The following is a 23,651-nucleotide window of genomic DNA, read 5'->3' on the forward strand; positions in this document are numbered from 1 at the left end:
TAATTGCTGTTAAAGTGTGTTTTGTTTAGTCTTTTTATTGATTTTTTCTGAACATTTCTGCTATATGCACATGAAGATGACAGTCACCACTTATAAGCTACTACTAAATATTGTAGAAACTTAATTAAAGTTGCAATGATTTGTATCGTAAAAAGCGCTATACAAATAAACTTGAATTGAATTGAAGTTCAACCACTCTCTTATCACAGATTATAATTTAAAATAATTTAAAAACAGCACGTAATATGGGGGTGGTCTCCCTCGCTTTGGCAATCGTCTCCCACTATAATGGCCAGTAGAACATGTTTATGTAAAAATACAAAACAATACCTACTAATTATTTTTGGAAAATGTGTCAACATTAAGTGTAACTGGAACATTGCATTCATAAAACAAAAATTAAAAAAAAATTAAACAGTCAGGGCTTGCCTCATTTCAGAACACCACTGCACATCACTGTTAAAACTTCAGTTTCAGTTATTCAGTTATGCACTGAACATAACATTAAACAGCATCACCCTTTCAGAAGACACGTGATAATATTAAAGAACTGAACTTCAGTGAGTGATGCATCAGTTTGGTTGACTTTCGGTTCTACTGATTGCACACAGTTTGTGGGGTGAAGGGTTCAAAGTCAAACCCACGACTGGAGTGAGATCCAGATCATCTTCAGACACTCCTGGAGGAGGAGTGAAGCGGAAACACTGAAGGAGGGACGTGAAGAACAGGAAGAGCTCCATCCTGGCCAAACTCTCTCCAGGACAAACCCTGCGTCCTGAAAGATCAATGACTGCTTTTCAATAATTCAGTATCAGGACAAATCAAAATGATGTCATCAAAAATACTAAAAAAAACAATCAAGCCATTCGCATCAGGTTCAGTCTTATGTCAAAGTTAGAACACAACACCTGCAGAGAAGGGCATGAAGGCGTCTCGTTTCCTCAGCTGACCCTTCTCGTCTAGAAAGTGTTCAGGGTTGAAGGTGTCTGGTGTCTCCCACTCATTCTCATCCCTCAACACAGACGTCAGCAGCGGCAAAACACACGTCCCCTAGATTTCAGAAGCATTTTCAAAAACATTTTCATTATTTTACAATAAAATATAAAAAAAACAATATATTTAATATATATATGTTTTTTAATTATTTTATTTCAGTCAGTTGCCAATGCAACATTTCTAATCTTAATTTAGTTAAGCTGAAGTACTAGTATAATTTAAATGAAAACTGAAAAAATAAAACTATATAGAAATTTTAAAAAGTCTAATAAAAAAGACAATACCTCAAAATGACCTTAAATAAAATACAAATGTTACACTTTTTTATATTTTGCTTTTATATATAAGATATTAGTTATATTAAATTATTATATTAATATGTTAGTTATATTAAATCTTTGTTTTTTAAAATGATAAGGTATATTCAAATTCTATACATCCATATTATAGTTTCATTTTAGGTGTGGTTCAATGTCTTTAAAATGTTGTATTGAAATGTAACCTAACTGCAGCTGTGCCTGCTTGGGTTAAAAATTATACAGGGCAAAAAAAAAAAAAAAAAAAAAAAAAAAACCTGAGCAGATTGATCTAGAAATTACTTTTAAAACCCCAGACAAATGAGTTTAAATAAACAATGTGTTGTAACGCAAAAACAAATAGCGTAATATCACATAAGCAGGACCAGCCTTCTTGATGAAGTATCCATTGAAGGAAACGTCACAGCTGGTCATATGAGGGAGATTCATGGGTACTATATTAGCCAGTCTCTGGATTTCATGAATCACGGCATCTGTATATGGTACGTTTTTTCTGTCCTCTGATGCAGGTTCACGGCCAGCAAGTATCTGGTCGATCTCCTCCTGAACTCGATCTATGACCAGTGAGAGAACATATAAAGCACACAAAGTGTTAATATCAGTGAGATCTCTCATTATGATTCTTTTTAAGACAAATGTGAAAGTGTTAATGAAAAAAAAGCACATTTTTCTCCCTAAGCTTGTACGTCTGACCTTGTATATGAGGGTATTTGGCCATGAGCATCAGACCCCAGCGCAGCGTCGAGCCGGTCGTGTCTGTACCAGCAGTAAACAGGTTTGACACTGTAATGAGCAAATTCTGCTCATGGAAGTGTGACTCTCTTTCTCCTGATTCCTGCATGAAACAAACACACACTTCATCCTCAGGATAAGGCTAAATGATCCAGTACCATGAAACACTTGCGTATAAAGGAATAGTTGATTCAATACTGAAAACCAAACACCAGTGGTAAAGGTTTAAGCTGCTGCTGGCCAAAAATGAAGCATAAATTCATGTAATACTTTACTTGTGTGCTTTGTTTGTAGATGAGGAACGAGTCGATGAATCCTCTGCTCTCAAGCGGGTTCAAAGTCTCCTGTAAGACGTTCACCAGCTCCTTTATCTCTCTTCTGAGGCTTTCCACATTTTTCATCAGCAGCCTCCACGTCTTCATCCAGGGACCAAGAGCTGGACACATGTTGTAGATCTGCAGTTGGAGACACACAACAGCTTTGAAATACAACTGTCAGAGTTTCAGACCAGAGCCAAAACTATTTTAAACAGTGCTTGAGCATGGGACTGATCTGTACCTACAACATTTTTGGTCATTTTCTCAAATTTTCATATCTGATTGGACCCGTATGATTGCCTTTTATATTAAGAAAAAAAAGGGGTTCCCTTTATTTTCTAGTTATTTCAACTCCAAAAGTATGGAGCTGCTTCAGGTTACCAGATAAAATCCTGCTGTCACCTTACAGAACAACAGCAACTGATGTCACATGACAGGCAAAAACCAGGGTTATTATTGTTCACTAAAAATATAACTTTCTAATTTGCATTTAATTGAACTAGAAATAATGAAACAACTAAAGCTAAAACTGAAATAAAAATGATATAAACAACTTTTAAAAACAAAGATTCTTTATTGGTATTGATGGCTCCATGAAAACCTTTAACATCCATGGAAAAGTTTCATTGCACAAACGTTTCTTTATAGTGAAAAAAGGATCTTCAAACTAAGTGAGGATCAATGATACTAAAACATCACTGCAATGAATGGCACCAAAACACAAATCACTGGTGACTACCTGTATCACAACAGAACCAAGCATCTGGACGTTCTTGTTTGCCTTGTCCACCATATCCTGAAACTTTGGGTCCTCATAATCAAACCGTTTCCCATAAACAATAGCTGAGATGATGTTGGAGACAGCGTAATTCACCGGTTGGGTCGTATCAAATGGATTTCCTGCAATACATATGCAAGCAGAGAAGAAATGTAGAGTAATCTGATATTTAGAAAATTGTGCCATTCAAAAAAAAAGCAGGTGTTCTACCTTGAAACTTATCAAACACTTCCCGCAGATAACATGTCTCATCCACTATTTTCTCTTCACTCATTTTCTTGCCCATTCCAAAGTCCCGAAGAGCTGAAAGAGCGAATCTTCTCATAGCCTTCCAGCTGTCGCCATTAGCAAAGACGATTCCTGTGGAGAAACATGGTTTGTATTTATAAATCACCAGGGAGGATGATGGGTACTGATTATTCTTCTACATTTTTGATCCGTTATATATTAACAAGAATAAAACATAACTGAGAAAAACATTGTGGAAAAGTTCCCTGTCAATGGAAAAACCTGTCAAAAAAAAGTTTTTCTTACTTTTTAGCAGTCAATGATTAAGCTTCAGCAGTGATGTATTAGTGCACAATATGCTGTGTCATGCTGATGTTTTACCGTGTCCTTGATTGAAATCCTGGAATATGGGGGTAATGTCTCTTTCCCCGAATTCTTCCGCCTGGTTCACAAGTGCTTGTTTAACTGTCTTGTATCCTGCCAGAACCACAAACTTCTTGGGTCCAAAATGCACTGTGAACACCGACCCGTATTTCTTGGACAACTGTGAAACAAATTTACACAACAACCTACTCATGCATTGATCTGTCACTAGTAGCAATTGGAATGAAAACAGACAAAAAAAAAATCGCTGAAAGAAAGTTCCTTAGATTTAAGGTCATTGATATGACTCAAATATGTCATTGTAAATATTTTACTACTCTTTTATTACTAACTTCAAATGCAATCCTGAATTTTCAACATCTAGCTTTTGTTTTACATTTACATTTATGCATTTAGCAGACACTTTTATCCAAAGCGACTTACAGTGCATTCAGGCTAACATTTTTTACCTAACGTGTTCCCTGGGAATCGAACCCACAATCTTTTGTGCTGCTAACGCAATGCTCTACCACTGAGCCACATGTTGGAATCTGTAAGAACAATCCTGTCAGAATCCACTGACAATAGGATTTTTTTAAAAATTAAATATTTGTGAAGCAAAAATAAGCCAAGAAACAGAAACTCACTTCCAAGAGGCTCATGTGAAGTTGTCTGAGGTCCAGTAGGTGCAGGTTCCCCAGGAGAGGCAGTGGTTTGGGTCCTGGAGGATCTTCTGGAGAGTTGGAGCTATTAGAGAAGAGATAAACAACCAAAAACAACAGCACAGCAGCGAGTAAAACTTCTGTGGTGAACATATGCATGAGAAGAGTTTCCACTAAAGCCATAGTCAGAGAGCTTTCCAAAACAACCGTGAGCCTTCACACGAAATCTGTGTTTAAGTCATTTTTAGGTCATGGTGTCTCAACATGCTGAAAACACATAGAGGGGAGGAGCTGAACACAGTTCACTGCACGCAGAGCGTGCTCACATTCATAACAGACCTTGGGACTCCTCTAAACCAAAACAGCTGAACTGACATCTTCCAAGTATCTACTTAAAGGAATTGTTTTTAGGACTTTTACTTTGTTTCAAAAGCATTGGTACACTGACTTCTTCTAATAAGAAGAATGGCTTTTTCTCCCCACCCTCGAAACAGTTTGCTGGAGTCAGCACAGATCTAGAAGTTACTCAATCAAAATACATTTTTGGACGTTCCCATCACTCATACTCAGAATGAGTCATGATCTTATGATGCCAATTTGCGGAAATCATTTTTAGCACTTAGTCGGTTAACTAATGGTTTAACGTCTCAGGTTACTAATGTTAACTAAAAAAAGCAAACGAAAACACAGTGGTTATACAAATATTTTACTAATGCATGGTTTAACGTCTCAGGTTACTAATGTTCCCTGAGAGAAGGGAACGAGAAACTGCAGCTGTAAAAGCCACTTTAGCAAAAAGTTATTTTCTAAAGCCTTCTCGAATCCAGCTCGTGCGGTGGGCGGGGCCAGCCGCTATTTAGCTCGATGTCAAACGCAATAATTAATCTCAGAATCTTTTGACTGAGCAGCAGATTACTGTATATGTCAATTCTAAGCAGATTTTTACACGCCGGCCTAGTGATGGGAGAAACAAAGCTTTTCAAAGCACTGAATCAATTGAACTAATTGCTTCGAAAATGAGTCGATGTTTCGAGCACTTGAAACAGCACCTGCTGGCGACCCCTGCTGGTGAAAATGTTGTAAAAGCATCAAAAACTCAGAACAAACTTGCAAAACAAATGGAAATGTTTTTTTTAGAAATACCTGTTATTATTTTTTTAATAAATAATAAACACTTACAGGCACAGTATGTAAGTTTTAGCCGCTAGAGGGCGTGTATTCCAAACAAACAAAGAAACAAAGGCATAGTTTGATGACGCCGTGACTGTGTGGAATCATGAGAGTTGTGGTCTTCATCCCCACAGCAGACGCAATCTGACGGGACTCAGGCAGAAATCATGTTCATGGATGAGCAAATGATTTATTAACGTAGTAGAATGAAGCAGGGTGAAGCTGAAAGCTGTCGAAGCGAAACGAGGCCGCTGAACGAGTGTGACACATGGCTCGAAATCAGCAGAGCTTTTATTATGCCACAGTCGACCGCTTCTGCTCCTTCCGGTCGTGCGTATGTGGGGTAAAGCAGCGCTGTTTTATCATACTATATACATTTGAAAGTTCTGTTAGAATGCTACTCTGTGTGGTCGTCACGGGTCTATTAAAAACGCACAACGTATTAAAGTGTCTTTGGTGTTTTCCATGTTTTCTACAATTTTTTTTTATTTTTTTTTTCACCACATAAAAACTGGATTTGGCAGGTGACACAATGACACTACAGACACGGTCCGTGTCACTAGTTAAAATTGCTTATTTCTCTGGATTTAACATTTTTCAAAACATTTGTGATTATGGTAGTACACAAGTCAGCAAAATATATAACAGTGTTCTAGTGGTTTTTGGATATTTTAATGAAAAAAACGTACATATTGTGCCTTTAAATATTATTAAATACTAGTGCTTGTGTTATGTGTTTTATTTTAGTATAATCAAGCCCTTAAAACACAATATACTAAATTAATTATTTAATGAATTGATTTATGTTATTATTTTTTTCATTAGAGCTGTCTATTAAAACCAGCAGGCAAGAGTAGTGTTATCAGTCAGGAGAAGGAGGTGGATTTAATTCTGTCGTAAGCTCATTTTGTTATTTTCGATCTCGATTCAGTATCAATTCATGTTTAATTGTAGCTACACTTAGGGTGTTTTAAGGTGATTGGGACATAAGGTCAAATGGAACAGTATAACTATACAGAATTTATTTTCTCACCTAATGAGTGAAAATAAAAACTTTTTTTCCTGAGTCCTAGCTGTAAGACCACATAATTAAAATGTGATGCCCTCATTGGTGTGACATCATGTAGGTGGGCGGGGCATGCATCAAACAGGAATTTGACTATGAAAGGCATGAACTGAGGAAACTGACATAAGCTTTTGCTAGTTTTCCTAATAAGGTCCTAAAATTCTTATAGCTACTGAATTATACAAACTTTCGATGGAAACATAAATATGATGCACTACTTAATCAGTAAAAAAGTGTTAATATCATGTTTCTATTTTCTGAATTAGGTTGTTTTTATTTTGTCCCATCCTCCCAGGGACAGCATCATTTTGGTTGATTGAGACAGTGCTTAAAGGCTTTGCTAATTAAGAAAATGATTTACCTTGTAATAGAGAACCACTGTATATGCTCTGTATGCCCTAAATCAGTGGTTTCCAACCTTTTTATGTATACAAGCCCTAATCAATCACAAAAATGATCATGAATTAGCTAGATTTTTGCTAAAAATAAAAATTCTGAAATAGAATCGTTTTGAAAATAGAAGCATTATAGATAAACTTTTTAAATGTTTTTTGTTTTTATATTCATGTTTCTGTTAAAGGTTTGAGCAGGTTGTGTTTTTCAAAGTTAATTGATGGTAGGGCCACCCAACAATTTTTGTTTTTGTTGTTTTTGTTTTTTCTCTTTTTTTTTTTTTTGGACCTGAAGCATTTTTATTTTTTACTTGTCTAATATTTTTAAATGTTTTTCAAGCCTTCTTTAACCTCAGTTACATGTGTTGTTTTGTATGAATTTTGGATGGATTTATGAAGTGAGAAATAAAGTTAAACAGAAATAAACGTATGAACTAACTTGTGCAATTATTGTTGCCAACTCCTAATCCTAAACATACTCATTGATAACCCTTTTGAACCCAGTGTATTTCAATATATTCTATATATATACTGTTTTTAAATTCAGTTTTCTTGGAAAGAAATACTTGTGTCTTTTGAAGACTTCAGTTCATTAACTGCAGTGCTTCACATCTGATGTTTGACACATAAATTCTGGTGATCAGTTTGTGCTACAAATGTGTTTTTTAGTACGTTAATAAATGTAAAATGATTTAAAATACAAATACCAGTTTACAGCATCCAGCAGCACAATAAACTGTTTTGCACAGCTAAATAGGGCTAAATGGAGATTGCTGAAACTGCCTCGAACACTCAAGTTCATGCCAGCTCTTACATTAAAAAATAAGATAAAAAGATAAAAAATGTATAGTTTCCACGGATCTAGAAACACCACACACCTGCTGGTCAAAGTGTGTAAATTCAACAAAACTGAGGCTAAAACATGCATAAAAACAGCTTTTACAAACCCATTGCAAATGTTTTATTGATAGTATAATACATTAAATGTAATAAAATACAATTAAATATGAAGTGTCTGTATAATATGTTGTTTTTAAAATAATTCAATATTAATTTTAAGGGTTTGTTTTGTGGAGAGCTTGTATACAGAAGCCAGTAAGAGACTATAACTACTTCTCATCCTTTTAATTACACAAATGTCTTGTTAAAATGATCTAAAAATCACTGGTTTAATGGTTCACCGCTGGGGGCGATCTCAATGAACTCGATTGATTCACGGGTTTCCAGTGGTTTACAGAGATTCAAAGATTCAAAACAGTTATGACACAATGAAGCCTTTACTGAAATCACGTGACTTTGGCAGTTTGATACACGCTCGGAATCACTGTTTCGAAACAATTTATTCACAAAAGTTTTGAAGCTTCACAAAGCAGTGATTCGAAAGCACCCACAGGATCTTTGACTCAGTTTGTTTGATGTTTGAATCAGGTCTCCAGATCTTCTAATACTGGGGCAGTCGACTTGTGGTTACTTACTACATACATAGATATAAAAAATTATACAGAAAAAAAACTGTTTGCAGTGAGTTTGATTCATACATTGATGGTTCATGTTGATTATATGATGCAGTGAGCAGTTTAGCACTAGTTAATATTTAAAACAGGGGTTCCCAACCACATTCCTGTATTTGTTCAAGCACTATCAAACTATACTAACTTTACTGAGAGAAGAGAGAGAGAAGAATTCATAACCCTCTATAACTCTTGTGTTTTCAATAGGCCTTAAATGTTATGTTATGCCTGAATATCCTAATAATTTTGGAAATATTATAGCTTTTTACTCATTTGAAAGTATCAAAGCCAGAAGCCTTGATTAATTAACTTTATTTGAGACCATTTAAAAAGGATATTTCCTTAATAAAGAGGACAATCAAGCCCTACATCACCTGCAGAGAAGAGCAGGAAGGCGTCTCTCTTCACAAATTGATCAAGCTCATCCAGGAAGTATTTGGGGTTAAAAGTGTGGGGTGTTTCCCATTCATCCTCATCCCACAGTACAGACATTAGAAGAGGAAATACAAACGTGCCCTGCTCAAGGAAAAACATCATGTCTTAATGTTTCTCACAAAAAATGTTTTAAATGTATGTGCATTTTTATGTATTATTTTATTATACTTTGGTGGAACAAGGTAATGTAGGAGGAAAATTGCATTTGTACTAAACTGTTTCTGTTTTTTATAATTATTTTACAGTATACAAACCTTTTTGATGAAGTATCCATTGAAGGTAACATCACAGCTGGTCATATGAGGGATACTCATGGGTGCTATGTTTGCAAATCTCTGGGTTTTATGAATCACAGCGTCTGTATACGGTAAGTTCTTCCTGTCCTCTGTTACAGGTTGCCGTCCACCGATCACCTGGTCAGTCTCCTCCTGAACCCGATCTGCAAACACATCACTCTTTAAATTGCACATTTTTTAAACTCAGTCCACCAGAACAAGATATGATAAACATCCAAAGTATGATTAACAAGTCAAACACAGACACAGAAAATGTCATGACTCTTGTCTCATAACCAAAAAACAAATATTGAGACTTTCTGATAAAAGAAAATAATCCAGGTTCAGTATGAGTTCAACTACTGCATTTTGTGGCATAAAGTTCACCACAAAAATAATTCTCATTCATCTCTTCTTTTATTTAAAAACAAAAACAAAAAACAAAAACAAAAAAACAAATATAGAGGCTCTTTAACAGGGCCATGATTGAAGGATTTTTTTTATTATTATTATTTTTTTTAATGTTAAGTGTATAATTTTATTAAAGCACTTCCGAGTTGTAAGGATGTTTAACTTGACACAGGCTGCATCCAAAGACTGAAAATGCTGCCTTCGGAGGATGCATTCCAAGGTAGGAAGGCATCGAGGCACGTCAGAATCCAAAGTTAGCTTCACTTCCTGCCTCCTGAGATACCTTCATCTGGTTAATTTTTGAAGGCAGCATACTGTAGATGTATCCCACAATCCTGTGCATTCCATTCCGTGATGGTTGGGCAAAAAAAATAAGATTTTTTTTCTCTCTTCTTAGAGACCATTTTTGAATATTACCAGGGACTAAATTATTTCTTGCTTTAAACATTATTTTGCTGTTTGAAAATGAATTAATACATTTTTATATCTTTGATTTAAAAAAATAATGAATTTTTGGGATCTCTATAACCAGATTTGTGGGTTATCTGTATTGCTCTTTTTTTGCAACAATTATGATAATCTGCATTTATTAATATTGCCCCAAACCTCTGAGAAATAATTTAAATATGGTCATATTAATGCATTATAAAGCATGTTGAGTGATTTGTGGTCCGGAACATGCTTTGTCTTATATGACAATAAAAGTATCATAAAAGTGATTCATAAACTGTATAAACTGTAAACTGCAATACTCCAGGACATTTGAAGCCAAGAAATATCTTAAATAACAGTTTCAAATAATGTTAAATAATACAACTTGTATAATATTTAATAAAACATTGTTTTAAATTATATAACATAAGTGACTTTAAAACTCAAACTCTAAATTGCTAACTTATATACTGAACTATTGTTGTGTTGTGTTGTGTTGTGTTGTGTTGTGTTGTGTTGTGTGTTGTGTTGTGAACTATTCATTTTGCCCATCAGATAAACTAGGGTGAACTTTAACCCGCTATATTTAGTGAGTTTTAAAGTGAGATGTTATTACATCCTTCAAGGTCAGAAAGTCATATGTGAGACCAGACTATGAGATTTTTATTTTCTTCTAATTAATTGAAATGAAAACTCTCTATTTTTAATACTGATATGTCAAAACACTATTGGTAGTTATCTTTTATATACTATAAGCTTTACAATAACTTATTCAAAAAAACACAAATCCTGTTAGCACAAAGTTCATGAGTGCATGTCTCACCTCTGTCACACTTCAACCTGGAGTGACCTCAGACCTTCTTTCACAGACCTGATCAGGCAATATAACATTTCGTCAGAGGCTTTAGGATGTAAAACCATGTGTCATGGACACTAACTGGTCCTGTCAATCAAATCAGCTCACAATGGGTCACAGATCTGTTATGAGGGTCTCTGAGGGGGTTAAAGCAAAAATAAAATGCAACCATAGTTGTGCACAGTTAAGATAACTCAGTGTCTAAGCAGAAAACACTTCCAATTTCTTTTGAAGATGATGTTAAAGGTTGTTTGTGAAACTCTACAGTAATATTAATGCTAAATTTATTTGAGTTCAGTTTCACTACATTCGATAAGCTAGATACACAAGACCACAACATAGGACCCCAAAACATTTGGACTGTCATTATAAAGTGGATCAACAAAAACAATGTTTGCCTAAAAGCATATTTTATTTGTGAAGTGAAACACATGTGTTTTTTTTTTTTTTTTTTTTTTTTTTTTTTTTAATGCTATAATGTGAGGATAAAGCAGCAAACTACAGTTTACACCACAACAACAGCAAATAAATTAATGGACAGATGTCAAATAATGCAAACATATTGTAATTGTCAACAAAGAAGTCCAGTAAATATTTCAATAAAGTAAATAAAGTTGTTATTCTTTCGTAAACCTGTGTTTTGTTTATTCTAAAAAGCTGCTTTCTGACTGTATAAAAGTCATTATTATGTCAGAAAAAGACTAAATTAGTCATAATAAAATGACCACTGTCTGTGCATGCTCTGTGAAAGAGCGCGATTTTGCCTCGTGAGAGGTCAGTATTGTGCTTAATTTAATATCCAAATTTTAACAACTTTTTATTTCCCCGAACAATCAGTAACAACATTCTGTAAATTATAATCTGGCAAATAGCCTCAAAATGTTTTGTTCCTAGGCTATTACAACTTTTTATTTATCTGAGGAGTTTTACAGAAGTCAGAAATGGTTGTTTTCAACTTTGCTTAGTATACAGTATATACATTTACTCAAAAATACATGTTTGGTTTCTGTAACCTTTTAATGACTGTTCATATCTTATCGCACACAGCTTATGTGGGGATGGATTCAAAGTTATTCCTACTACTCCTTTGAGATCCAGATCATCTCCAGACACTCCAGGTGGAGTTGAGAAGCGGTAGCTCTGAAGAAGGGAGGTGAAGAACAGGAAGAGCTCCATCCTGGCCAAACTCTCTCCAAGACAAACCCTGCGTCCTGAGAGAGAGAGAGAGAGGCAGTTGAATGGTCTGTTGGGTTTAAAATGCTGTCTCTATTTAGGCAGCATGCTAGGTTTTGGAACAGAGCTAATGGGAGCTGGCGCTCTCCAGTGTGACGTGCTGAGATGTAAGTAGAACTGTAGAAAGACTGATGCAAACTACCCTGATAGCGAACATAGTTCACGGAGACGTCTAATTGACGTCTAATTGAGCTGGAAAGGCCAGATTTGCCAAAAGTCAACGCTAGTTGCTGAAAGTCAGAGCCAGTCTGCAGATTTTGGACTGCTGGTTAAGTATTTGGACACAGCTTGTTGGTAATGTATGATGGGCACAGGCACTTTTTACTTTAGCTTTTTTTATCTTATGCTAAAGTTTCTCTGTACCTGCAGAAAAGGGTATGAAAGCATCTCTTTTGACGAACTGCCCCTTCTCATCAAGGAAGTGTTCTGGGTAAAAGCTGTTTGGTTTTTCCCATTCGCTTGGATCCTTCAAAACAGACGTCAGCAGAGGAACTACAGTGGTGCCCTAAAAAATGGAGAACAGATCAAAACCTTCATGTCTTGAATAAGATGCACATTGTAACTTTTCCAGGCCATTATGTATTCATTAATCTGACTGACTTTCTTGATGAAGTATCCATTGAAGGTAACATCACAGCTGGTTACATGCGGTAGACTCAAGGGTACTATGTTGGCCAGTCTTTGAGTTTCATGGATCACAGCATCTGTGTACGGTAATTTCTTTCTGTCTTCCACCACTGGCTGACGTCCACCGATCACTCTGTCAATCTCCTCCTGAACTCGATCTGCACACAAATACAAAACATATTTGTTCCTTTGGACTAAAATAAATAAAGTGTGGAAAAATAAATTCAGCACTTTGGAAAAACTCTTGACATTACTGTGTTTTTACCCTGTATATGAAGATATTTGGCCATAAGCATCAGACCCCAGCGCAGAGTCGTTCCTGTGGTGTCAGTACCAGCAACAAAGAGATTTGTCACCGACATCATAAGATTCTCCTCATGAAAATATGAGTCCTTCTTGCTGGATTTCTGTCAAATGAAATACACAAAATCTATACGCTTTACCAACATAAAAAGATTAAAATATCTTTCAAAATGACAAGTGCTTGATTGAATAAACTCAAAAAAACCAAAATTAAGGTTGACCTATTCAGATATTGTGCAAACTGCTCATTTTCAACTGTCCCCTGAATATTTTGATTATTACAGTAAAGGGGATCATTGAAAAATTACATACCTCATCTTTCTGTTTCTGGATGAGAAAGGAGTCGACAAATCCTCTGCGTTCGTGTGGATTCAGAGTCTCCTGAAGTGCATTGATCAACTTCGTCATCTGTTGTCTACTTTGGACAATATTGTCTACAATAATCCTTTTGTTTTTCAGGAACGGACCCAACCATGGAAATATGTTGTAAAGCTAGAAATGGACACAAGAGAGACTGATGTTGTCCAGAAATGCACTTTCAAAAAAGTGCACACACACACACACACACACACACACACACACACACACACACACACACACACACACACACACACACACACACACACACACACACACACACACACACACACAAACACACACACACACACACACACACACACACACCCAGAGCAGTGGGCAGCCATTTATGCTGCGGCGCCCGGGGAGCAGTTGGGGGTTCGGTGCCTTACTCAAGGGCACCTCATTCGTGGTATTGCTGGCCCAAGACTCAAACCCACAACCTTAGGGTTAGGAGTCAAACCCTCTAACCACTAGGCCACGACTTCCCCATTTGTTATACTCACCCACAAAGAAATTGATCCACCAACCCGGACATTTTCGTTTGCTCTGTCGACCATTTCAGTGAATTGAGGGTCTGTGTATTCAAATCTGCTGCCGTACACGATAGATGAGATGATGTTTGACACAGCGTAGTTCACAGGCTGTGTCGTGTCGAAGGGTTTTCCTGTGAAGAAGAAACAACAAACCATCTCTCAGTGGATCTTATAAACTAAGAGCATGATTGCATGTGTGTGTCTCAGCTTGTACCTTCAAACTTATCAAACTCTCCTTTCAGATACTGAATTTCCTCTATGATTTTCTCTTCACTTCCTCTTTTGCCCATCCCAAAGTCCCGCAGGTTGCTGAGAGCGAAGCGTCGCATCTCTTTCCAGTTCTCTCCATTAGAAAATAGGATCCCTGATCAACACAAAAGCATCTAAAAATAAGTCTGCAGCAACACTAGCAGAGAATGATTATGCAATGAGAAGATTAACCTTGGACCTTTGGGACGTATACAGTGTCAGATTGATTAAAAGCATTGTATGGCAGGTTAATAAATTAATAAGCTTTTCGCAAATCAATTTATATGCTACTTTAAATATGTAAAAAATAATCACACCAGTTACTGCTGGGAACCAATAAATACTCATTGATTAAAGACAGAATGCAGTTTTAAGCAAACAAAAGTTTAGGTTTTTGTTAAAGTGGCTGTTTCCCACCTAATTTTGTATTCGTCCATATAATAAGCTCAATGAAAATCTATTTTACATTACATTACATTAGTATATTTCATTTGCCTGGAAAGGCCATGAATACTGGAAGCTTATGCAACATGTTTGTTTTGCGAAATTTTACATGTTTAATTTTACAGTTTGCACATTCATTTTAGGCAGAAAAAAGAAGAATCCAACCATGCTCGTCATTCATTATCCTGAATCCAGGTCCAATATCTCTGTCTCCGAACTCTTCTGCATGGTTCACAAGAGCTTCTTTGACGGTTTTGTATCCAACTAAGAGCACAGTTTTTTTGGGACCCAGAAACACTTGGAATATGTTCCCGTAGGTTTTAGACAGCTGGAGAACACAGAGAAAGGCATTTACAAACTAATCTCAAAATGTTAGGCTACTGTTAGTATTGAATGTGTTTAAGTCAAGTTCTCGCCTCAAAAAAAGGCGTCAAAGGGTCTCGTGAGGTCAAGGGTCAGCAGGTTTCCCCAGCAGCGGCAGTGTGTTTGGGTCCCGGTGGCTCTTTTCCCTTCTTTCTGAGTTTAGGATCCAGTAGAAAGCAAATACAAAACCAGAAGCAACAGCAAAGCTCCCCAGTAATGTACCTGTGCTGGAAAACTGCAGCAGCGACTCGAAAACAGCCATTTTCTCTCTGAGCTTCTCAACTGATGGACTCACACATTTATAGCAGCTGTGTAAGGGAGGGACTTTATGTGGTCCTAAACAAATTTAAAAAAAAAGTCGATCAGAGGAAAGGGTTGGCGTGATTACATCAGCATGTATGTGACTCCCCTTGGTGAATCATTAATCTTCTTCAGCCCATTAATCTGAGACAGGAACATTATTCAAGCAATAAAGCAACAGAATTAATAAGTCAAATTTAGCACAATCTTAAGAGCAATATTATTACACTTAATTAGGCTAATTATTATATTTTGCACATGATAAAAGAATAAGGATGCCCCATAAAAGTATCACAGTGGTCCATACAGGCTACTGTATGTCTGCAATACTCTAGACCCATTTGAAGCCAAACAGTAGGAAAATAAGTCACAAATAACATTAAATAATATGACATTGTATGAATGAAATATGACACACTGTTTTATATAGTTGGATATATATATTTACATTAAAATTATGTTTAGCCTTGTATAACTTAATGTCAGTTAACATGTAGTGATTCCATTTAACTCTTCATTATCTGTGAAATATCTATTCATCTTGCCCATGAGACACAAAGTTCATGAGTGCATCTCTCACCTCTGTCACACTTCAACCTGGAGTGACTTCAGACCTGCTTTCACAGACCTGATTAGGCAATATTTTGTCAGAGGCTTTAGGTTGTAAATCCTTGTGTCATGTACATTAACTGGCCATGTCAATCAAATCAGCTCTCAAGGGGTCACAGATCTGTTATCAGGGTCTCTGATGGTGTTAAAAGCAAAAATAACTAACAATCATATAATTGTTCACAATTAGGATAACTCAACGTCTAAGCAGAAAACACTCCCAAAATCTTTTGAAGTTTATGCGTGCAATCAAACTTTACAGTATTTTGTATAAATTTATGTCACTTAATAAGTCAAAATAGACATGTCACAATAAGGTGCCATTCATCACCACCACCAAAAAACAGTGTTGCCTCAAAACATATTTTATTTGTAAGGTAAAACAAGTGTGAGTTTTCCTCCATTATGTGAGGATGTCTAATGATAATGCTGCAGCTTTGGTGGTATGCAGGGAAGGAGACCAGACATAGATATGTACAGTATAGGTAGATGCCACATCGACCGCTCCAGACAAGTCGACGCATCCGCCATCTTGGAACAGCCTATATGTGTTTTAAGAGTTAAGATGCAACAACATTGCTCAGCATCTGGTTGTAAAAAACGCCTAAATTTAAATCAAAAAGAAACTTGATAAACTTTTACAGGTAAGAATGTGTTGGTTTGTGTTTTTAATATGTATTAACTCAAAATTACAGTTTTTTTAACCTGAAGTACCTTTTAAATGCCTTAGCTAACGGCTTCGTCTTGTTGTTGTGGTAGTTTAGCAAAAGCATCTTCTGAAGTCTACTTAAAATATAGATATTCATACATGCAGTTGTAGTACAGATGCACCTGCAACTTGAGTGTTCACAGACCGGCTTTGACATTCTAATATGGTGGACGCCGGCTTACCTATAGCGGCCCATAGAAACATCTGCTAATATGGCATCTAGCTATACTATGAGACCAGAGGCCATTGTATGATTGGTTGATCACGTGATCCAAATTAGCGTTATACTTTTTCCAGTGGTATTTACTTGATCTTAGTGCTGCGTTCGACACTATAGATCATGACATACTCATAGATCGATTACAAAACTATACAGGTATTCAAGGGAAGGCTTTAAGATGGTTTAGATCCTACCTGTCCGATCCCTACCACATTTTTACTTAAATGGGGAGTCATCTTAATCGTCACCAGTAAAGTATGGAGTGCCACAAGGATCTGTCATAGGTCCTCTGCTATTTTCAATATACATGTTACCCCTTGGTAATATTATAAGAAAATACGTTATATATAAATACCTATATATATATATAACTATATATATCAACAAGAACAGATGAAACTTCTAAATTATCTAAGCTAACAGAGTGTATTTAAAAATGTAAAAGATTGGATGACCAATAATTTTCTCCTATTGAATTCGGATAACACAGAGATATTACTTATTGGACCAAAAAGCAGTACACAGAATCTCTTGGATCACAATTTGCAACTAGACAGATGTACTGTTACTTCCTCTATAGTCAAAAGTCTGGGTGTTATATTAGACAACAACTTGTCTTTTGAAAATCATATTTCCCATATTACAAAAACAGCATTCTTCCATCTTAGAAACATTGCCAAGCTACAAATCATGTTACCTGTTTCTGATGCAGAAAAGCTAGGTTCATGCATTCATGACCTCTAGACTGGACTATTGCAGTGCACTGCTAGGTGTTTGTCCCCCAAACTCAATAAACAAACCAAAGGTAGTCCAAAACAAAGTGGCTAGAGTCCTTACCAAGTCAAGAAAATATGATCATATTACCCCAATTTTAGAGTCTCTGCACTGAGCCAAGAGCCCTGGGAATGGAGGGTTGCCAGTAAAGTAAATGATAATGAATGACACCTGCCTCGAGTCCCATGGAGGAGCTCCGGAAGGATAAAAGGAGGAGTAAGGACAGTGTAGGATGAGAGATGACCAGGCCTGGATTTTATTTTGTTGTTTCATAATGTTTTATGAGGCAGTTGTCTGTGAGGGGCTGCCGCGTTTACTTTCATTTTGGGTGTTCGTTCATTTGTTTATAAAGTTTTGTGTTTAAATGTTCGCCGGTTCCCACCTCCTTCCCCAAACTTTGTTACTGTATCTAACTAGCCTTCTACCACACTACAACCCATCACGCTCAAGTTGGCAGTACATAGGATAGCAAAGTCCACTAAAGGAGGTAAAAGCTTTTTCAGATTTGGCTCTCAAACTCTGCAATAGCCTTCCTGATAACGTTTGGGGTTCAGACACACACTCTCTCTGTTTAAATCTAGATTAAAGGCACAGGTATTGACATCCTGTGGAAACTACCAAATTAACCAAAAAAATTCATAGACAAATATATACAAAGACCTGAGATGACCGAACACCTGAGAAGAGATGACCTCAGATAATGCCAACCCTGAAACAACATAAACTACCAAATTTTGCTAAAAGTTTGATTGCAACATATAATCATTGCTGTAAATAGTGTTCATCATGTTTAATTGCGGTATTAACTGAATTTTACTGTACATTTCTACCATATGTACATCAGTTTGATGATAAGTTATTACTAAATATATTGTAGAAACTGAATTTTCTGTAAAGCTGCTTTGCAACGGTTTGTATCATGAAAAACTCTATACAAATAAACTTGAATTTAATTTAAGTACTACAGACCCTCGCATCTTCCAATAATAAAACAATCTCTGCTTATGCTGCTTACAGTCTTTTCTAAAGCTATATTTGAAGAAAGAAAAAAAAAATTTCATCAAAAAACTGGCACTTCGTTAACTGTTCTTCTGTCATTAATCATGTCTGAATGGCTAAAGGTATATTTTAACATTTATCTTAACACATTGTTTGTATTGATGTTAAATGTAAGGAATCAAATTTCCACTACATAATAAAAAATGCTTTAAAAAGTCAAAATTATGGAAAAATTTGATGCCGCCGTCTGCTTTCTGTGCATGCTGTGTGAAAGAGCGCTCACTCTTCTATTTGAATCTGAACAGTCAGTAACAACATTCTTCACTGATTAATTTAGCCTTAAAATGTTTAATTTCTTTTAAAGCGCTTATCTTTTAAGTTTTATAATTGTGGCTTTACACACGTTGTTCATTATTATTTACATATATATTCACTCAGAAGAATAGCCCTTACGAAAATTAACCATGGTTTTACTACAAATAAAACCAAAAAACCATGGTTACTATAGTTAAACCATGGTAACTACAAATTAACAATGGTTTAGCTACGCTAACCATAGTTTAACCATGGTATTTGTAGTAAAGTTGTGGTTATTCAAGTGGTAATCCATACGCCAAAAAACAATGCTGCTACACTTTTACTATAATAAAACCATGGTTAATATCCATAAGGGAGGTACTGTAAAACAAGTGAAAAAATCACACAAAATCATATTTCAACAAGGTGAGTTTTGTTTCTGTGATTTCTGTTCATATTTTCTTCATTCAGGAGCGTCTCATCGCACACAGCTTGTGTGGCGATGGATTTAATGTGACTCCTACTACTCCTTTGAGATCCAGATCATCTCCAGATACTCCAGGTGGAGTTGAGAAGCGGTAGCTCTGAAGAAGGGAGGTGAAGAACAGGAAGAGCTCCATCCTGGCCAAACTCTCTCCAAGACAAACCCTGCGTCCTGTATATGAGAGAGAGAGAGTGTGTGAGAGAGAGAGAGAGTGAGAGAGAGAGAGAGAGAGAGAGAGAGAGAGGCAGGTTCTAACAACACTCTTTGATGTCAAAATGATTGTGGTGGCCAATCAAAATAAAAATTGTGGGCTTTACTAAGGACGAGTGCATACTCTATCGCGACCTATAAACATTTAATATTTCTTCATATTTTACAACTGTTTCACGATATGTTAGACGACAGACAGTATATCCAGTGATGCAAACTACTATTTTTGTTCAATACAGCACTGATTCGTGTAATTCATAATTGTATGTGATGAGAAAACAAACAGGGAGCCATTCTGGATATTTTTAGCTACGGTTAAGCCTTTGATCAGGCATATGCTACTCTGCAAGACTTTTGCACAGGTTTTCAAAAAAATCTGGAGAGAAGTTGAAGGCAGTTGCCGAAAATTGGAAACTAAGTCCTGTCACTAGTCAAGTTCAAATGGCCGAAGGTAGGTTAACTTTATTCTCAATACAATTTTTGGTGTATCGATGTCAAATGAAGAACTATGGAAGGCTGTTCATAAAGGTGACATAATTGTTTTCCAAGTTATATTCCAGCCTTAGGAGTGAATGTGTGTGAATATTAAAATAAAAATACTACAGTATTTGCAAATAGTGCAAATGCATTATTCATAACAATTTCTAGTTCTTTTACAGTTTTTCTTACTTTGTCTTTATTATTACTCTTAATTCCCTTTAAATTCTTTAATCATTTAATTCCCTGAAATGGAAAAGATCATTACTATCTAAAACTGCTTTGGTCCCCTGAATGTTCAAGACATGGTTTCGGCCTTCAGCTGAAGTGTCTCTGTACCTGCAGAAAAGGGTATGAAAGCATCTCTTTTGACGAACTGGCCCTTCTCATCAAGGAAGTGTTCTGGGTAAAAGCTGTTTGGTTTTTCCCATTCGCTTGGATCCTTCAAAACAGACGTCAGCAGAGGAACTACAGTGGTGCCCTAAAAAATGGAGAAAAGACCAAAAACCTTAATGATCAAGATGCACATGGTATCTTCACTAGGGCTTATACATATTAATTCTTCTGACCGACCTTCTTGATGAAGTATCCATTGAAGGTAACATCACAGCTGGTTACATGCGGTAGACTCAAGGGTACTATGTTGGCCAGTCTTTGAGTTTCATGAATCACAGCATCTGTGTACGGTAATTTCTTTCTGTCTTCCACCACTGGCTGACGTCCACCGATCACTCTGTCAATCTCCTCCTGAACTCGATCTGCACACAAATACAAAACATATTTGTTCCTTTGGACTAAAATAAATAAAGTGTGGAAAAATAAATTCAGCACTGAGGGAAAACTCTTGACATTAATGTGTTTTTACCCTGTATATGAGGATATTTGGCCATTAGCATCAGACCCCAGCGCAGAGTTGTTCCTGTGGTGTCAGTACCAGCAACAAAGAGATTTGTCACCGACATCATAAGATTCTCCTCATGAAAATATGAGTCCTTCTTGCTGGATTTCTGTCAAATGAAATACACAAAATTTATATGTATTATAAAATGACAAGTGCTTGATTGAATAAACTCAAAAACTCTGAAAATAAGGTTGACCTATTCAGATATTGTGCAAACTGCTCATTTTCAACTGTCCCCTGAATATTTTGATTATTACAGTAAAGGGGATCATTGAAAAATAACATACCTCATCTTTCTGTTTCTGGATGAGAAAGGAGTCAACAAATCCTCTGCGTTCGTGTGGATTCAGAGTCTCCTGAAGCGCATTGATCAACTTCGTCATCTGTTGTCTACTTTGGACAATATTGTCTACAATAATCCTTTTGTTTTTCAGGAACGGACCCAACCATGGAAATATGTTGTAAAGCTAGAAATGGACACAAGACAGACTAAAGTTGTCCAGAAATGCACTTTCAAAATGGGTGTTTTGAACATAAATAATAGATTTTGTAGTATCTGTGGACAAAATTGGTTAACATATTTATTAAACTCACCATCATAGGAATTGATCCACCAACCCGAACATTTTCATTTGCTCTGTCGACCATTTGAGTGAATTGAGGGTCTGTGTATTCAAATCTGCTGCCGTACACGATAGATGAGATGATGTTTGACACAGCGTAGTTCACAGGCTGTGTCGTGTCGAAGGGTTTCCCTGTGAGGAAGAAACAACAAACCATCTCTCAGTGGATCTTATAAACTAAGAGCATGATTGCATGTGTGTGTCTCAGCTTGTACCTTCAAACTTATCAAACTCTCCTTTCAGATACTGAATTTCCTCTATGATTTTCTCTTCACTTCCTCTCTTGCCCATCCCAAAGTCCCGCAGGTTGCTGAGAGCGAAGCGTCGCATCTCTTTCCAGTTCTCTCCATTGGAAAACACGATGCCTGATAAAAACAAAAACATCTAAAAATAAATCTGCATCAAATCTAGCAGAGAATGATTTTGCAATGAGAAGATTAACCTTGGACCTTTGGGACGTATACAGTGTCAGATTGATTAAAAGCATTGTATGGCAGGTTAATAAATTAATAATCTATTTGCAAATCAATTTACATGCTACTTTAAATATGTAAAAAATAATCACACCAGTTACTGCTGGGAAACCAATAAATACTCACTGATTAAAGACAGAATGCATTTTTAAGCAAACAGTCCCATAATCAAATGCATTTTAGGTTTTTGTTAAAGTGGCTGTTTCCCACCAAATTGTGTATTCGTCCTCATAAAGAACTCATTGAAAACCTATTTTTTTCAGTAGTCATACATATTAGAGTATATTTCATTGGCCTGGAAAGGCCATGGATACTGGAAGCTTGTGCAATATGTTTGTTTTGTGAAATTTCTAGCATTTACAGTTTGCACATTCATTTCAGACAGAAAAAAGAAGAATCTTACCATGCTCATCATTCATTATCCTGAAACTAGGTCCAATATCTCTGTCTCCGAACTCTTCTGCATGGTTCACAAGAGCTTCTTTGACGGTTTTGTATCCAACTAAGAGCACAGTTTTTTTGGGACCCAGAAACACTTGGAATATGTTCCCGTAGGTTTTAGACAGCTGGAGAACACAAAGAAAGACATTTACAAACTAATCTCAAAATGTTAGGCTACTGTTAGTATTGAATGTGTTTAAGTCAAGTTCTCACCTCAAAAAAGGTGTCAAAGGGTCTCGTGAGGTCAAGGGTCAGCAGGTTCCCCAGCAGCGGCAGTGGTTTGGGTCCCGGTGGCTCTTTCCCTTCTTTCTGAGATTTGGATCCAGTAGAAAGCAAATAATACAAAACCAGAAGCAACAGCAAAAGCTCCCAGTAATGTACCTGTGCTGGAAAAAACTGCAGCAGCGACTCGAAAACAGCCATTTTCTCTCTGAGCTTCTCAACTGATGCACTCTCACATTTATAGCAGCTGTGTAAGGGAGGGACTTTATGTGGTCCTAAACAAATTTTAAAAAAGTCGATCAGAGGAAAGGGTTGGCGTGATTACATCAGCATGTATGTGACTCCCCTTGGTGAATCATTAATCTTCTTCAGCCCATTAATCTGAGACAGGAACATTATTTAAGCAATAAAGCAACAGAATTAATAAGTCAAATTTAGCACAATCTTAAGAACAATATTATTACACTTAATTAGACTAATTATAATTTTTTGCACATAGGAAAAGAATAAGGATGCCCCATAAAAGTATCACAGTGGTCCATATAGGCGATTCTCCAGACCCATTTGAAGCCAAACAGTAGGAAAATAACAGTCACAAATAACATTAAACAATATGACACTGTATGTTTAATGAAACACTGTTTTAAATATTTGGATATATATATTTACATTAAAATGTTATGTTTAGCCTTGTATAACTTAATGTCAGTTAACATGTAGTGATTCCATTTAACTCTTCATTATCTGTGAAATATCTATTCACCTTGCCCATGAGACACAAAGTTCATGAGTGCATCTCTCACCTCTGTCACACTTCAACCTGGAGTGACTTCAGACCTGCTTTCACAGACCTGATTAG

At 36.3% G+C, this 23,651-nt stretch overlaps 4 protein-coding genes across 4 annotated transcripts; all 4 read right to left on the reverse strand.

The window, feature by feature from the left end:
• Positions 1 to 291: 291 nt before the first annotated feature.
• LOC109061425 (cytochrome P450 2K1-like) lies at positions 292 to 4,700 on the reverse strand. The gene is made up of 9 exons (XM_019078535.2): positions 4,379 to 4,700; positions 3,750 to 3,912; positions 3,351 to 3,500; positions 3,102 to 3,262; positions 2,321 to 2,500; positions 2,007 to 2,148; positions 1,683 to 1,867; positions 909 to 1,050; positions 292 to 775 (listed from the first exon to the last, which is right to left on the reverse strand). Exons 1-9 carry the CDS (start codon positions 4,574 to 4,576, stop codon positions 573 to 575), a joined length of 1,524 nt encoding a protein of 507 aa, XP_018934080.1. The 5' UTR covers positions 4,577 to 4,700; the 3' UTR covers positions 292 to 572.
• Positions 4,701 to 7,378: 2,678 nt separating this feature from the next.
• On the reverse strand, positions 7,379 to 9,437 carry LOC109056289 (cytochrome P450 2K4-like). The gene is made up of 2 exons (XM_042719577.1): positions 9,222 to 9,437; positions 7,379 to 9,048 (listed from the first exon to the last, which is right to left on the reverse strand). The coding sequence occupies exons 1-2, from the start codon at positions 9,435 to 9,437 to the stop codon at positions 8,875 to 8,877; spliced, it is 390 nt and encodes a 129-aa protein (XP_042575511.1). The 3' UTR covers positions 7,379 to 8,874.
• A 1,940-nt stretch (positions 9,438 to 11,377) lies between these two features.
• LOC109061403 (cytochrome P450 2K1-like) lies at positions 11,378 to 15,032 on the reverse strand. Its single transcript, XM_042719576.1, has 8 exons — positions 14,856 to 15,032; positions 14,212 to 14,361; positions 13,968 to 14,128; positions 13,417 to 13,596; positions 13,067 to 13,208; positions 12,775 to 12,959; positions 12,538 to 12,679; positions 11,378 to 12,152 (listed from the first exon to the last, which is right to left on the reverse strand). The coding sequence occupies exons 1-8, from the start codon at positions 14,869 to 14,871 to the stop codon at positions 11,923 to 11,925; spliced, it is 1,206 nt and encodes a 401-aa protein (XP_042575510.1). The 5' UTR covers positions 14,872 to 15,032; the 3' UTR covers positions 11,378 to 11,922.
• Positions 15,033 to 18,440: 3,408 nt separating this feature from the next.
• On the reverse strand, positions 18,441 to 23,021 carry LOC109056246 (cytochrome P450 2K1-like). The gene is made up of 9 exons (XM_042719573.1): positions 22,784 to 23,021; positions 22,533 to 22,695; positions 21,872 to 22,021; positions 21,628 to 21,788; positions 21,321 to 21,500; positions 20,998 to 21,139; positions 20,706 to 20,890; positions 20,472 to 20,613; positions 18,441 to 19,616 (listed from the first exon to the last, which is right to left on the reverse strand). The coding sequence occupies exons 1-9, from the start codon at positions 22,991 to 22,993 to the stop codon at positions 19,429 to 19,431; spliced, it is 1,521 nt and encodes a 506-aa protein (XP_042575507.1). The 5' UTR covers positions 22,994 to 23,021; the 3' UTR covers positions 18,441 to 19,428.
• Between the last annotated feature and the right edge of the window lie 630 nt (positions 23,022 to 23,651).

Source organism: Cyprinus carpio, chromosome B3 (assembly GCF_018340385.1).
Source record: "Cyprinus carpio isolate SPL01 chromosome B3, ASM1834038v1, whole genome shotgun sequence".
NCBI classification, from domain to species: Eukaryota; Metazoa; Chordata; class Actinopteri; order Cypriniformes; family Cyprinidae; genus Cyprinus; species Cyprinus carpio.

What these genes read in the sequence shown, in the direction of transcription:
- LOC109061425 (XM_019078535.2), bottom strand. Translation starts at nt 4,576, where the DNA reads ATGGCTTTAGTGGAAACTCTTCTCATGCATATGTTCACCACAGAAGTT. An exon ending in TTGGTTCTGTTGTGATACAG is followed by an intron (nt 2,501 to 3,101) that starts GTAGTCACCAGT and finishes CTCCAACTGCAG; the next exon opens with ATCTACAACATGTGTCCAGC. An exon ending in ATGGATACTTCATCAAGAAG is followed by an intron (nt 1,051 to 1,682) that starts GCTGGTCCTGCT and finishes TCTGAAATCTAG; the next exon opens with GGGACGTGTGTTTTGCCGCT.
- LOC109056289 (XM_042719577.1), bottom strand. Translation starts at nt 9,437, where the DNA reads ATGTGCAATTTAAAGAGTGATGTGTTTGCAGATCGGGTTCAGGAGGAG. An exon ending in ATGGATACTTCATCAAAAAG is followed by an intron (nt 9,049 to 9,221) that starts GTTTGTATACTG and finishes TTCCTTGAGCAG; the next exon opens with GGCACGTTTGTATTTCCTCT.
- LOC109061403 (XM_042719576.1), bottom strand. An exon ending in GTGGATCAATTTCTTTGTGG is followed by an intron (nt 13,597 to 13,967) that starts GTGAGTATAACA and finishes GTCCATTTCTAG; the next exon opens with CTTTACAACATATTTCCATG. An exon ending in CAAATATCTTCATATACAGG is followed by an intron (nt 12,960 to 13,066) that starts GTAAAAACACAG and finishes ATTTGTGTGCAG; the next exon opens with ATCGAGTTCAGGAGGAGATT.
- LOC109056246 (XM_042719573.1), bottom strand. Translation starts at nt 22,993, where the DNA reads ATGGCTGTTTTCGAGTCGCTGCTGCAGTTTTTTCCAGCACAGGTACAT. An exon ending in AGAGTTTGATAAGTTTGAAG is followed by an intron (nt 21,789 to 21,871) that starts GTACAAGCTGAG and finishes TCTTCCTCACAG; the next exon opens with GGAAACCCTTCGACACGACA. An exon ending in GTGGATCAATTCCTATGATG is followed by an intron (nt 21,501 to 21,627) that starts GTGAGTTTAATA and finishes GTCCATTTCTAG; the next exon opens with CTTTACAACATATTTCCATG.